The sequence below is a fragment of the Hemiscyllium ocellatum genome, chromosome 5, assembly GCF_020745735.1.
Source record: "Hemiscyllium ocellatum isolate sHemOce1 chromosome 5, sHemOce1.pat.X.cur, whole genome shotgun sequence".
Taxonomy (NCBI): domain Eukaryota; kingdom Metazoa; phylum Chordata; class Chondrichthyes; order Orectolobiformes; family Hemiscylliidae; genus Hemiscyllium; species Hemiscyllium ocellatum.
Genome location: NC_083405.1, coordinates 50,914,364 through 50,929,436, shown reverse-complemented (window position 1 = coordinate 50,929,436; position 15,073 = coordinate 50,914,364). Strand labels below are relative to the sequence as shown.

At 39.9% G+C, this 15,073-nt stretch overlaps 1 protein-coding gene across 1 annotated transcript in view; it reads right to left on the bottom strand.

The window, feature by feature from the left end:
• Positions 1 to 15,073, bottom strand: part of LOC132815685 (thrombospondin type-1 domain-containing protein 7A-like) — a 398,166-nt gene that overhangs the window by 34,306 nt on the left and 348,787 nt on the right. The window contains exons 19-21 of the mRNA XM_060824741.1: positions 13,047 to 13,162; positions 5,675 to 5,792; positions 4,645 to 4,790 (exon numbers count right to left, since the gene is read on the bottom strand). Coding sequence (XP_060680724.1) covers positions 4,645 to 4,790; positions 5,675 to 5,792; positions 13,047 to 13,162 — 380 coding nt within the window. The remainder of the gene's footprint in view (positions 1 to 4,644; positions 4,791 to 5,674; positions 5,793 to 13,046; positions 13,163 to 15,073) is intronic.

The window sequence follows — 15,073 nt, the reverse complement described above, 5'->3', positions numbered from 1 at the left end:
GACATTAATTAGATTACCTTGTTGTATATCGGAGTTACATTATTAATAACATATTGTTAATTTTTGTTTAAATCATAAATGTGGTGTCCAAGATCTGTTCTTTATTAAATCTGCTTGGGACAATTTGGCAATTTTGATGGTCATTGAGTGTTTTAAGTTTAGTGTGTTCCAAATCCAGTGATAGTGAGGCTGATTTGATTTGGGGTCCTATCCCTGTGTCATAACATTAATTATGATGATTAACAGTAGAAATTGGGCCTCTTATCATTATTAGAACATAGGTTAAAAGGATGTGTAATTGTGCTCAAAATTATAATTGAAAACAAAAAATTCTGGAAATCACAGCAGATCAGCCAACATCCATGGAGAGACAGTAAGCTAATGTTTCAAGTCTAGCTGACTCTTCATCAGAGCTCAAAGTTATGAGTTGTTTTGATAAGTTAAAGACAAGACACAACAATTGGTTAATGAGTTGAATCTTGACCCTCACTCAAGTAGGAAATAGAGGTGGAAAGTGTTTAAAATAGAGACAGCACCCTGTGTGCCAGACCCCTGACTCCACCAAGCCCCCTGGAACTTTTCCTGAGGGTCTGGCAGCAAACACATGAATCAAGAGTCATTTGAAGCGAATGGAAGGAAGCCAACTCAGATTTTCTAATCAGTCTCCAGGTTTGTCACATCAAAATTATTTATATAAATGATGAAAAGCAGTGGACCCTCTACTGATCCTTGTGGCACACTACTGGTCAAAGGAGTCCAGTCTGAAAAGGAACCCTCTACCATGACCCTCTGTTTTCTACCTTCATGCCAGTCCAGGTTTAGAAGTTGCCATTGCACACTTTGTTGAAAGGAGTTTTCAAATTCTTATTCATGGAATGTGGATTTTGCTGCCTGGGCCAGCAGTTCACACCCATCCCTAATTGCTATTGGGAAGGTGCTGGTGAGCTGATCTGTGAATTGCTGCAGTCCATCTGCCATAGTATACTTACAGCACTGTTTGGGAGGGAGTTATAGGATTTTGAGAGTGAAGGGATGGTAATATATGGGAGCATTCAGGTGCTGGTTTTCCCATGTAGCTGCTACTCTCATCAGACGGTCATGCAGTATGGAAACAGACCCTTTGGTCCAACTAATGCACGTTGACTATATTTCCAAACCAAACTAGTCCCACTTGACTGCTTTTGACCTATATCTATTTCTACCGTTAGTTATCATAATTAATGTTATGACACAGGGATAGGAAGCCAAATCAAATCACAAGAGATGAGGGACATACTAAATGAGTATTTTGCATCAGTGTTTACTGAAAAGAAGGATATGGAAGATAGAGAACATGAGGAAATAAAGAACCACATCTTGAAAAATGTCCATAATTTAGAGGAGGATGTGCTGGACATCTTAAAATGCATACAGATGGATAAATCCCCAGAACTTGATCAGGTGCACCCTAGAACTCTGTGTGAAGCTCAGGAAGTGATTGTTCAGCCTCTTGCTGAAATACTTGCATCATTGAGAGTCGCAGGTGAGGTGCTGGAAGCTTGGAGGTTGGCTAAGGTGGTGCCACTGTTTAAGGAAGGTGGTAAGGAAAAGGCAGGGAACTGTAGACCGGTGAACCTAACATCGGCGGTGAGCAAGTTGTTGGATGGAATCCTGAGGGGCAGAATTTAAATATATTTGGAAAGGCAAGAATTGATTAGGGATAATCAATATGGCTTTGTACATGGGAAATTACATCTGATGAACTTGATTGAGTTTTTTTGAAGAAATAACAAAGAGGATTGAAGAGGGCAGAGCAGTAGGCACAATCTAACGGACCTCAGTAAACTAGTTGGCAAGGTTCCTCATGGTAGACTGGTTAGCAAGGTTAGATCTCATGGAATACCTGGAGAACTAGCTATATGGATATGGGACTGGCTCAAAGGTAGAAGACAGAAGGACATAGTAGAGGGTTGCTTTTCAGACTGGTGACCTGTGACCAGTGGTGTGCCACAAGGATCAACTCTGGGTCCACTGATCTTCATCATTTATTTAATGATTTGGTGTGAACATAAGAGGTATAGTTAGTTGCAGATGACACCTAAATTGAAGATGTCATGGATAGTGAAGAAGGTTACCTCAGAGTGTAACATCTTGATCAGATGGACCGAAGGGCCAAGGAGTGGCAGATGGAGTATCATTTAGATAAATGTGAGGTGCTGCAATTTGGAAAGGCAAACCAGGGTAGGAATTAAACATTTAATGGTAAGGTCCTGAGGAGTTTTGCTGAACAAAGAGACCTTGGAGTACTGGTTCATAGTTCCTTGAAAATGGAGTTACAAGTAGATAGGATAGTAAAGAAGGTGTTTGGTGTGCTTGTTTTTATTGGTCAGTGCTTTGAGTATAGAAGTTGGGAGGTCATGTTATGGCTGGACAGGACATTGCTTAGGCTACTACTGGAATACTGCATGAAAATCTGGTCTCCCTGGTATATGAAGGATGTTGTGAAGCTTGGAAGGGTTTAGAAAAGATTTACAAGTATTTTGCTAGGGTTGGAGGGTTTGAGCTATAGGGAGAGGCTGAATAGACAGGGGCCATTTTCCCAGGAGCATCAGAGACTGAGGGGTGACCTTATCAAGTTTTAGAAAATTATGAGGGGCATGGAGATGCTAAATAGTCAAGGTCTTTTCCCTGAAGTGGGTGAGTCCAAAACTAGAGGGCATAGGTTTAAAGTGAGAGGGGAAAGATATAAAAGGACCTAAGGACAACATTTTCTTGTAGAGGGTGGTGTGTGTATGGAATGAACTGCCAGAGGAAGTGGCGGATGCTGGTATAATTGCACCATTTGAAAGGCATTGAGAAGGGTATATGAATAGGAAGAGTTTAGAAGGCCTATTGCTAGCAAATGAGACTAGATTTATTTAGGATATCGGGTTGGCATGGACAAGTTGCACCAAAGGGTCTGTTTCTGTGCTGTATATCTATGACTCTATATGAACTCTCTGTGTAAAAAAGTTGCCCCTCATGTCCTTTCTAAATCTTTCTCCTCTCACTTTAAAAAATATACACCCTGGATTTGAACTCCCCCATCCTTGGGAAAGACCCTTGCTGTTCACCTTATCTATGCCCCTGGTGATTTTATAAACCTCAATCTCTTGTGGTTCAATGAAAGAAATCCCAGCCCATCCAGCCAATCTTTATAACTCAAACCTTCCATTCCCAGCAACATCTTTTTTGACCCCTTTCCAAGTTAATAATATGCTTCCTAAAGCAGGGCAACCAGAATCGTACCTAGCCTCCAGAAAGAGTTCTCACGAATGTCCTCTACAACATCAACATGACATCCCAACTGCAGTGAAGAGCAGTGAAGACAAGCATGCTGAATGCTTCTTAACCACCCTGTCTACATGTGAAACAATTTTGAAAGAATTATGAACCTGAACACCTGGGTCTCTCAGTTCTACAACATTACCCAGGGCCCTACCAATAACTATGTAAGTCCTGCCCTTGTTTCTTTTGCAAAAATGCAATACTTTATATTTATCCAAATGCATTTGCCACTCCTCAGCCATTGAGCCAATTGATCAAGATCTCTTTGTAATCTTAAGTAACCTTCTTCACTGCTGACTATACCAACAATTTTGGTGTTACCCACAAACTTATTAACCACGGCTCCTATATTGTCATTCAAATCATTTATATATATGACAAACAACAGTGCACCCAGTACTGACCCCTGCGGAACACTGCTGGTCACAGGCCTCCAGTCCGAAAAACAATGCTCCACCACCACCCTCTTGTTTCCTACTGCTATTCTAAGTGGGAGAAAGCACAGTTTGAGAAGGTGCTGTCTAACCAGCCATCATGAATTGCTTCAGTGCACCTTATAGAAGGTTCACACTGGTGTCACTGGGCACTGATGATGGATGGAGGCTGATTTGAAGTCACAAGTTTAGTAGTTTTGGTAGGCCTCAGGTAGTTATTAGTCGCAATGCCAGTGACCCCTTCTATTACTTTGCTGATCATTGAGAATTATTATTATGAGTTATTTATTGTCACATACAACCAGAAGGATAGTGAAAAGTGTTTTGTCGCTACAATCCGGTGTCATTTTGAGTTACAAAAAGATTGAAAAGAAATTACATAAATAGAGTTCAGCTTCTGTAAAAGGGGTCTTCAAACACAGCTCCGGAGCTTCCGTAAGACCTCTGTAAGGTTTCCTGGGTCTTGAGGAGTCCCTGCATTTTAAGGCTACTACAGCCAAGAGTCCCCACTCCATGCACCAGCTACAATCAATGACCTGCCAAAAACCGTGCAGACAACAACCCGCCAAATCCAGGTTTCAGGCCTACCACAGCCAGGAGCCCTCCACAGCAGGCACTTCCACCGTTGCAGCCAAAGACCCACCAAATCCCCGAGTTCACGCTTCAGGCTTACTGTAGCCAGAAGTCATTGCTAATTGGCCAGGTTGGATTTGTGTTGCTTTTTTATGGATGTGACATACCTGTGCAGTTTTCCACAATGCCAGGTTGATGCCATTGTAAACAAACAGGCTGAGGATTCATCTAATTCTCCAATTTAAAGCTTTACTGCTATTTCTGGTTTATTTATTAAGGAGATTATTTATTAATGATGTTGAACAAAATAAAAATATGAAAATTTACATACTTCAACTGCACATTGAGTCCATTCACTATATTGCCATCGATAACACGGTTTGATCAGGCATGGTTTGAACTGCTCCAACTGCATTATACATGGCCTCCCATCTCCCTGGAATGGCTGAATCAATGTTCTCTTACGTGTCATTACTCCTAAAGAAAGGAAGCACAGATGCCACATCCACTTGGTGATGAGAAATTGTTTTGATCCTACCACTTATTTTGTAAAACATATTGTTAAAAGGTAAGAGCAAAATTAAAGTCCAGAAACATATATGTGTGTCATTGTTCTTTTAAAGAAAATCAGAAGAAAGCTTTCCTACCAAAAAAATGACTTAAATAAAGTGCATTTTCAGATTCCTTCCTTCACTTCCTTTTCTGACTCAAAGAAGAACAGCTTTATCTCTTGGGATGGACATTAGGGTGAAGTTATCAGATCACTTACTTGTAAGTTCAGTTTTTAAACTGTGAGAGCATGACAAATTACAATCACAATACTGTTCTCTAAAAATGAGTTAGGATTGTGTAATTGTTTCAGAATATTCTTTCACTAATAATTTATTGAATGTGAATGACCCATTTATGTAGGTATGTTACATTTATAACTTACATGTATTTTGCAATATAAATGCAATGAAACTGTGTCTGCTTTGGTCAAATTCTTTATGCCTTTAAAAGGTTTTGAGATAGGCCTCAACCAAGTTAATATACCTATCGATCACATACAATTAACTGGATAATCCGACTATAGTTACTGGACTCTAATCCACTGACAGTCATCAGTATAAAAGCATAATGGTAGCACAGGAATTTTTTTAACCTTAATTAGAAATATAATGTTGTGCTTCAAAATAAAAGTTAAAAATGAATGTAGTTCAGAAGACTCACATTTCACCACCTCTACTTTAAAGTGAGAAGATGCAGCCATTGCAAACATAAATACTTATCTCTATGTCATTTGTGTTGTCATGGATTCATGTTACTGTACATGCTGGAATGTAACTGAATGCTAGTTAAACCACCACCTGCTTGGTTACCTGTAAGACCACATGACTGAGAACAAGCAGACCAGGCTGACCAGTCAGAGAATTGACAATTCACTGGACACTCCACAGCACACGATGAATTCATCTGCCACGATTTCTCTAGACCCAGCTGTTAAGAGAAGTGAACAGAACTTTCAAGTACAACAACTGAAAAGAAAAGCATTTATATAGATACAAATTATTTTATTTTCTGAGAATCTTAGTATCTTAGAATCCCTACCGTGTGGAAACAGGCCCTTTGGCCCAAGAAGTCCACACCGACCTTCTAAAGAGTAACCCACCCAGATCCATTCCTCTACCTTGTTATCACTCATGACTAATGCACCTAACCTACACATCCCTGAACGCTATGGACAATCTAGCATTGCTAATTCACCTAACCCGCACATCTTTGGACTGTGGGAGGAAACCTTAGTTTAATTCATGTCTTTTTGATAAAAGAGAGTTTTGTGTTTCTGCTTTTGCAATATGATGATCTGGGCACAGTCAATGTTGGGAATGTTGGTCAGTGTGTGAAGAAAACCCTTTCAATTTTCATTTCATTAATTTAAATGGAGCAAAATTGAGTAGCACTGACCTATATTCCCACCTTGCTGATTTTATTAAAATTGTTCTTGCCAAATAAACCATTGTACCTGGACACAGGAGTATTGCCTCATCATCGATATCTTACAATATACAATATGCTTATATTACAAGCAATCAACTTATGCTAAAATGCCTATGTCTGTTTTTTTTAATCAAACACTGCCTTTAAAACAGCCTCCCATCTCCAGGGTTATTTCTGGTACTAACTCATATAATGCACGAGCAACAAATGGGAGATCAATGAAAATTAATAAACAACAAAATCAATTATTATGCTCAATTATTTCTCATAGACCGTGTAACGAATACAATTAGATAGAATGCTTCAAGAGCTTTCAGATGGTGCATGTATATTAAAATAATCAAAACATTGCTAAAACAGCTTCATTCTAATTAGGATCAGGAAATAGCCTTGCATAATAGTAGTTAGCCTCTCTGATGTGTCTATCAATTTATTTCTTTTCACACCTATTTAGAGAGGGACACAAATATAGTTATTCACATCCAAGTAATAAATTCAGGTTAGTAATGTTGATAACATTTATCTTTTGAGGATTTAATGTAATTCAAGGATTCAAAATAAAATGCATCATCAAGTGTACAATAGATGCAAGATACATTTTATGATATGATTATTAAAAAAAAACTGGAAAAATGCCAAACCAACTGGTTAATTGTGATCCTGCACTATGTCTCCAAATTAAGCTAAAAAGCTATAATTGAACTTTTCCTTTCTGTTACATAAATTCTATTCACAAAGATTCAACTGGCATGAGTATTCAGCATCATGCTTAATAGGATGAGAATTTGTTATGCGCATTTTTATTTTGTTTAGGATGAACATCACATTCGTGTTTTTTTCTGTTCAAATATCTAAAAAAAATCTGTTCAGCCAATTTCAGTGACAGCCATTTTCCTGTAACTAATCCTTACTAACTATTTTGCTTTTACATTGAACGGAAAAGAGTTATGTTTGTGGGATGTCAGTCATTTCATTCCCAGAATATCACTATAAAAATTTCTTACAGTAGTGTCCACCCATAAGGTCAGAAATGGGAATGTTGACTGATGATTGCAAAATATACAGCACAATTCGCATTTGCTCAGATACTGAAGTAGCCTGAACAGGCAAATTGACGTTTCGGGCTAAAGCCCTCCTGATGAAGGGCTTTTGCCCGAAACATCAATTTTCCTGCTCCTCAGTTGCTGCCTGACCTGCTGTGAATTTCCCACACCACTCTAATCTTGTTCTAATCTCCAGCATCTGCAGTACCCTCCTCTGCCTACTGAAGTAGCCTGCTCATATGCAGCAAGATCTGGACGATGTCCAGGTTTTGGCTTACAATGGCAAGTAACATTGACACTATGCGATTGCCAGGCAATGATCATCTCCAATAATAATCTGAACATTATTGCTTGATATACAGTGACATTAGCATTGCTGAGTGCTTCACTATCAACACTATCATTGCTGACCGAATTGGAACAATCATATAAATACAATGGCTACAAGAGCAGATTAGAGGGTAGGAATTCTGTGGTGTATAACTCACCTCTGCCTCCTCAATGCCTGTTCATCATCTGCAAAGCATAATTCATGTGCAATGGAATACTCTTCCTTTGTCTGAATGATATAGTTTCAACAACTCTCAAAAAGCTTGACTGAAGCAGCCCACTTTGATTGCCACCCTACTCACAACCTTCAACATTTATTTCCTCCACCACAAATGTACACTGGCAGCAAGTTATATGATCTTCATGATGTATTGTAGCAACACACTCAGGATTCTGTGTCAGCACTTTACAAACCTGTCACATCAATTCTGATTTGGAATTATATAGATGCTCCTTCATGGTCACTTGGCTGAAACCCAAGTACTGCCTTCATAATAGCATTGTGAAGTACCTTTCGTGTTAATGATAATGGTCTCATCATCAATTTTTTTGTCAGGAATTGATTAACTTGATGGGTTAGTTTCTTTGAAATAGTAAAACACATTACAAGTTATGAAGCAGGCTTTATTGAAACCAATCGATTGGTGTGTGCAATTTGTAGACTCATAGCAGTGTAATGGTCAGGCAGAGTTGCAAACTTTTATATAAATGGCACATGGAACCTATAAAATGAACTTTCTTAAAGGCAATGTACACATACAACATTGTTCTCCTTTCCAAAATCAAGTTTAATTACTTATATTTGCAACTTTGCCAATGAGTTTCTGTAACATATGGATAATTTGCTGATGTGTTCAAGTCTCATGATGGGGAATTTGACTGAAGAGGTGATTGACTGCTACATCCATTTTTGATATTGTCCATCATTCCTGTTTGTCAAGTTTCTTTTCATGAACTAGATTTGCATTTCCAGACTTTGCTAATCTTCATATACTACAGCCAGATTTTGATCCAGATTAGTCACTGACTTGATCTGGAAATTGTTGTGAGTGGCTCAAATCTTTTTGTCATTTACTGCCTTGTTCTGTACAATAATAGAATCCCTACAGTGCAGAAGGAGGCCATTCAGCCCACCGAATTTGCATCGACCCTCCAAACAGCATCCTATTCAGACTCATCCTAGTTTAGAGTGGTGCTGGAAAAGCACAGCAGCTCAGGCAGCATAGAGCCTCTATGCTACTTCCTCCCCACACCCACCCTCCTCTCATTTATCTCTCCACCCTGCAGGCACACTGTTTTTATTCCTGATGAAGGGCTTTTGCCCAAAGCATCGATTTTCCTGCTCCTCGGATGCTGCCTGAACTGCTGTGCTTTTCCAGCACCACTCTAATCTAGAATCTCATTTCCAGCATCTGCAGTCCTTGTTTATAGCTCCTCAGACCCATTCTCCTACCCTATCCCTGTATGCCCACATTTATCTTGGTTAATGCACCTAGCCTGCACATCCTGGATGGTATGGACAAATTAGCATGGCCAATCCACCTAACCTGCACATCTTTGCACTGTGGAAGGAAACCCATGCAGACATGGGGAGAATTTGCAAACTCCGAGGCAAGAATCGAATGTGAGTCCCTAGTGCTGTATATACTATTGTGATTCTGCATATTGTTCACCTGCACTAGGTCAGCAAGCTGCTTTACATATTATTTGCACACAAAGTAATGTTGACTTATAACTTGTAATGTGTTTTATTATTTTATATAACATGACATTACAGAGTTGACCAGGAAATCAGAGGCTCAACAGAAACTGCAGCAGATTATTCAAGAAACACAGATCTGAATATGTCTTTTTTTATTCCTTCATAGGAAGTGTGCATTACTGGTTGAGCCAGCATGTATTTCCCTATTCCTAGTTATCTTTGAGGTGGTGGTGACTTGCCTTTTTGAATTGCTACAGTTCAAATATAAAGGAATGTTTCACTGTCTGCTACAATGGAGGAGCTAAAATTTCAGATCTCTGTTGTGGAGAGAAAAATGAATGTTCAAGGGGACAGTACTGAACAACGAAATCAGGTTCAATCAAAATCTGAAAATATAATCTCTGAGATTAGATTACTTACAGTGTGGAAACAGGCCCTTCGGCCCAACAAGACCGCACCGACCCACCGAAGCGCAACCCACCCATACCCCTACCTTTACCCAACACTGCGGGCAATTCAGCATGGCCAATTCACCTATCCTGCATATTTTTGGCCTGTGGAGGAAACCGGAGCACCCGGAGGAAACCCATGCAGACACAGGGAGAATGTGCAAACTCCACACAGTCGCCTGAGTCGGGAATTGAACTCGGGTCTCTGGTGCTGTGAGGCAGCAGTGCTAACCACTGTGCCACTGTGCCACCCACTACCACTGTGCCACCCACTGCCACTGTGCCGCCCACAGTGAGGTAGTGGAGTCTTTAGGGAGTACCTCTATTCAGCTGACAATGATGAATGGAGAATTGAGAAATAAAGTTAGCGGACTGAATTGGAAGCTGTATTATAAATCCAGTGGAAATATTGCCAGTGTCCAGGAAAATCTGGAAGAACCCACATGTAAAGCAGATCAGGCTCAGCAGGAACAGCTACAGAAACATCTGCTTGAATGCTAGGCATTGCTCAAGAAAGTGGCAGACCTACACAAAGTTGTAACTGCACAACAAACAAAACAATGAGCTGGCAATCGCATGATTCAGTTTTTTCACAAATAAATGCTAGAAAAGATATAATTCATTGAAGAACTCAAACAGGATATAGAGGAAAACAACCATTGAAGTTCATTTATAAATACAACTGAATATACATCATAAGGACTGCATTCATTCATTCAAGAAGGCAGCTCATCACCACTTTTTTAAAGGCACTTAAGCCTCATTGGGTGATGCGTTGATCGCAAATCCAATGTTGCTGCACACTGCAAGTAGCAGGTTCATGTTTTGGTTGCTACAATATACTGGCATCAAGTAAATGGAGATGATGTAACTTTGGCCATTGAACTGTCACTTACTGCATTCATTCCGGGAGTTCTTTCAACCATTTTCTGGTTGCACTTCACCTTGGAAAAAGAGAAAGTTATGGCTGACAACACAGACCATGCTGGATACCTGTCAACCTGTAGCCTCCAAGAATGTCCATGTCACCTATTACCTCACACTACCCTTATTTCAACCCAACTGCCCAATGTGGAGACCCATGATATTGACTCTTCATGTGGACAATTAGATTTATATACGATATCTCATATCAAGACACAGCATACTTTGAAGGATTCTGTATTAGTACTATCCAGGAAAAATCCCTTAGAATAGTTCTTGCTAAATATTTATTTGTTACATAGGCACAAATGGACAAATATGGAGTAGGAATAGGCCATTCAACCTCTTGACCTAGCTCTGACATTTAATAAGATCACGGTTGATCTGATTATAACCTCAAATCTGTGTTCAGACCTACCCCAGTAGGCTTTCTCTATCCTTGCTTCACCAGGCTCTGTCTGCCGCTGTTTTAAAAATAGTCTCTACTTCCAACACCATTTCAGTAAGGATTTCAAAGAATCACAAACCTCAGACAGAAAAATAGTTTACTTTATTGCAAGTGGATGATCCCTGATTTTTAAACAATGACCACTGATACCACATTCCCTCCCAAGAGGAAATATATGCTCACACTGTTAAGCTGCATCTGGATCTTATACATTCAATCTGATTCATCTAAACTCCAGGAGATACAAATGTAGTTTTTCATTATGTTTAATGCAATAGAACTACAAAAAAAAGTTTCCACTGCTGCAAATTGAAAAGATAACTCACCATTATTTTCAGGGAGAAGATGGTTAGTATGCTGCAAACATCTGCAGCCATGAAAACCTGCAATGTGGAAGTCCTGCTGAATTTAACTTTTTTAGTTCATTTCTTGCCAGATTTCCTCTTGTGCAAGAATTCAGAACTAGGTGTCATGGTTTACAAACAATGGTCACCCATTTGAGGCAGAAATGAGGACTGCCTTTTCTCCCCTTAGAGATTGAGAATCTCTGAAATTCCCTGCCTCAAAAGGCAGTGGATGCAGAATCATTAATTTTTTTTAGGCAGAGGTAAATAGCTTTTTGATTAGCAAGGAGATGTAAGATGATAAAGAGTATGCAAGGATGCAGAGTTCAGATTCAAATTAAAACAGCCATGATCATATTGAATGGTGGAGCAGATTCTTGTTTAGGTGTTTTTATGATTGAGAGGCTGTTGAGTCTGCATCTAAGCACCAAAGAGAAAAGGGAGGTTCTGGGGATAAGGAGGTGGGAGTGCTGGGGAGGACATCACTGGTATGTATTGAGATTATAGCTGGGTGGGTGAGATGAGACACAGTGAGAGTTGCTCATGTCAGCAGGCTAGCTGGCAATAGGGTGGGCACATGGGTTGTGTGAGACAGATGCAGGGAGGAAGCACCACAAGTAATGCTCTAAAACTTCTTGACAACATCTTTACTGCTGCCTCCTCCTGTCAGCTGTCATGTGTCTTGAATCCCGAAAAATGTTCCCTCCATCCATTAATTTGAAACATTTGTCAAAATGTGATGCAAATGGCCTTATTAACATGTTGAAAAACTGACTTGTCTCTCAAAAGCTTATCTTCACCCTGACTTGCTCCAGTTAAATTGAAAGCAGACATAGTCCTGGTGAGTTGTGGTCAGATTTCAGATTCTAATGATTTTAACTTCATTTTGCACTCCCCTTTCCCTCCTAAATACTCGCCTGCTTTGAAGAGTGTTAATCCCACCTGTCAATTTGATACTTGCTTCGAATAAATTCCAGAGAACCTCACCTTTAGTAAAATCAGCTCCATTATGATCTGACAATTTACACATCTTTCGTTACCTTCATAGAATCCCTAGTGTGGAAAAAGGCCCTTCGGCCCATCATGTCCACACTGACCCTCTGAAGAGTATCTCACCCATTACCCAATTACCCTACATTTACCCCTGATCTGCACATCCATGAACAATTTAGCATGGCCAGTTCTCCTAACCCGCACACCTCTGGATTGTGGGAGGAAACTTACGCAGACAAGGGGAGAGTGTGCAATCTCCACACGGACAATTGTCCAAGTCGGGAATTGAACCCAGGCCCCTAGCGCTGTGAGGCAGCAGTGCTAACCACTGAACCAACATGCCGCCACCATTGGTGAAGAAGACAAAAAAAAGTCATAAGTGATTAGCAAGAGATCATTTAAGTAATATTTAATACTGTAGAGGTGATTCAGAAAAATGATCAGTGATGGATAAGGTGATGAAGCATTCTACTTTAAAAAGCTATTCCTCCAGGAAGTGGACTATTAACATGTGACATACCTCTTCACAGAACCTGAGATCAACTGACTTCCCATCACTGCGAACACAGTCCAGCATCCGTGTTTTAATTCCATTTCCGCAGACTGCTTTATCACTCAGCTGACAAGTGCTCCAATCTATAAAATGGAAGATAATTAGCTGTCTCACAGAATACTTAACGTAACAAGCAAGTAAATAAAAGGATTTGTTGAGTGGAGTCCAATTAAGCAGTAATCAAAAAGCAAAATACTGTAAATGCTGGAGAGCCCAAAATTAAAGCAGAAAGCGGCAGAAATACTTAGCAACTCATCTTGCTTTTTTTAAAAGGATTTAATTCCATTCGACTGGTTCTTCCTTCTCTGTAGCATCGGGTCAAACAATGCAATCTCCTACACCATTACTTCTGAGGTGCCGTCCTTCTGCTCCAACTGAGGATTTCCATCTAACCTAGTTAACAAGGCCCTCGACCATGTCTGCCCTCTCCCCTTGTTCTCCTTTTGAGAGCAAAGATAAAGTTCCCTTTGTTCTCAAAGTCTATCTGATCAGCCTCCATATTCAAAGGATCATTCCTGGTCATTTCTACCGTATTCAGCATTTTGCTGATTTGTTTGATTTGGCATCACATTTACATCCACATTCTGCCAACACTTACACATGTGGTTAACAGTGCAATAATGATCAGATAGCCTGTTTCTTTATGATATTGATTGTGAGGCAGATTTTGATCAGAACCTTAGAGTGAACCCCTCCCCTGCTCTTCTTTGATCAGTGCCTTTTACCTCATCTTTTTACTGGGGAGACCATAAAGCAGATTGGGCGATTGTTAGCAGAACAGCACAGTTCAGTCTACAAGCATGACCCCAATCTTACAATGCCCTGCTATTTGAATTTTTCACCTTGCTCTCACACTGCCAGCTCTGTCCTCAGATTAGTGTTCCAATAAAGCTCAATGAAAAATTGAAAGTATCACCTCATCTTTCAGTCATCCACTTTACAGTCTTCTAGACACAACATCAACAATCTCTGAAGGTAATCTCTGCCCCCATTTTGTTACATTTTTGATTTTTCTCTCATTTTTGCTTTTGTCCTGCAAAGCATTTGTTCTGGTCACGCCTTGTTTCTTGTTTTGTTTTTGTTGCACCATCACCACATCTTTATAATCCTGGGGGAGCTAACTGTTCTGTCATTCAGTCTTTCCTGAGTTCCATTCAATCACATTTTCTTTTTGTCCTTGTCTCATCCATTTTTTGCACAATATCTGCGTAACTTTTCTAAGTTCTGATGAAAATTCATCAACTCAGAAGGTTATCTGTTTCTCTCACCTCCAAGACTGCCTGTCCTGCCTATTTCAAGCATTTTCAGTTTCTATTTCCAAATATGTTGTGTTTATCTTACTGAGCTGGTAGACTTTTCAGTGACAGTAATGACGTAATGCAAAAAAAAGGTGAGTTATCAATTCTATAACAGTATGTGGCATGCCTTAAATTCTGGATATTATTCTTAGATCATCCCTGAAGTGGCCATTTCTGGAATTGCAGGTCATCAATTTTCTGTTAGCGGGTTCAGTATTCAGCCCCTACATACAGGTCGGAATTGGAGAAAATCATTTAGTTTGTCCTTGCTCCTGAAACACAGGGTGTACTCAGGGTGCTGGATGCTTGAGATCTGCCCAGAACCAAGCTTCATTAATGTATTATCAGTGAGCAGATGCTGCTCAGGCAGTGAGGCATCTTGCTGGCTCCACAAAGGAGAGTTTAGGCTGGCAGCTCTCCTGGCACCAGCTCTCTGGTAAGTCCAGAGAAAGTAAACCTGGAATAAAATGTACCCAAACATTAGAACAGGCAGCAATTATGCTGAGAGCTAGGTCTTCCTTTACCCTTCCCTTGTTACTTTTCTCCTGCTACTTTGCAATCTTTGAACACAAGTGTCACACAGGGTGAAAGCCATTAGTCCCATTAATTCGCTTCCACGGGTCACTGACAAACTAACAGAAGTGATTACAAAACAAATATAGGGAATTAATTTTAAACACGGCATTTTTAACATTA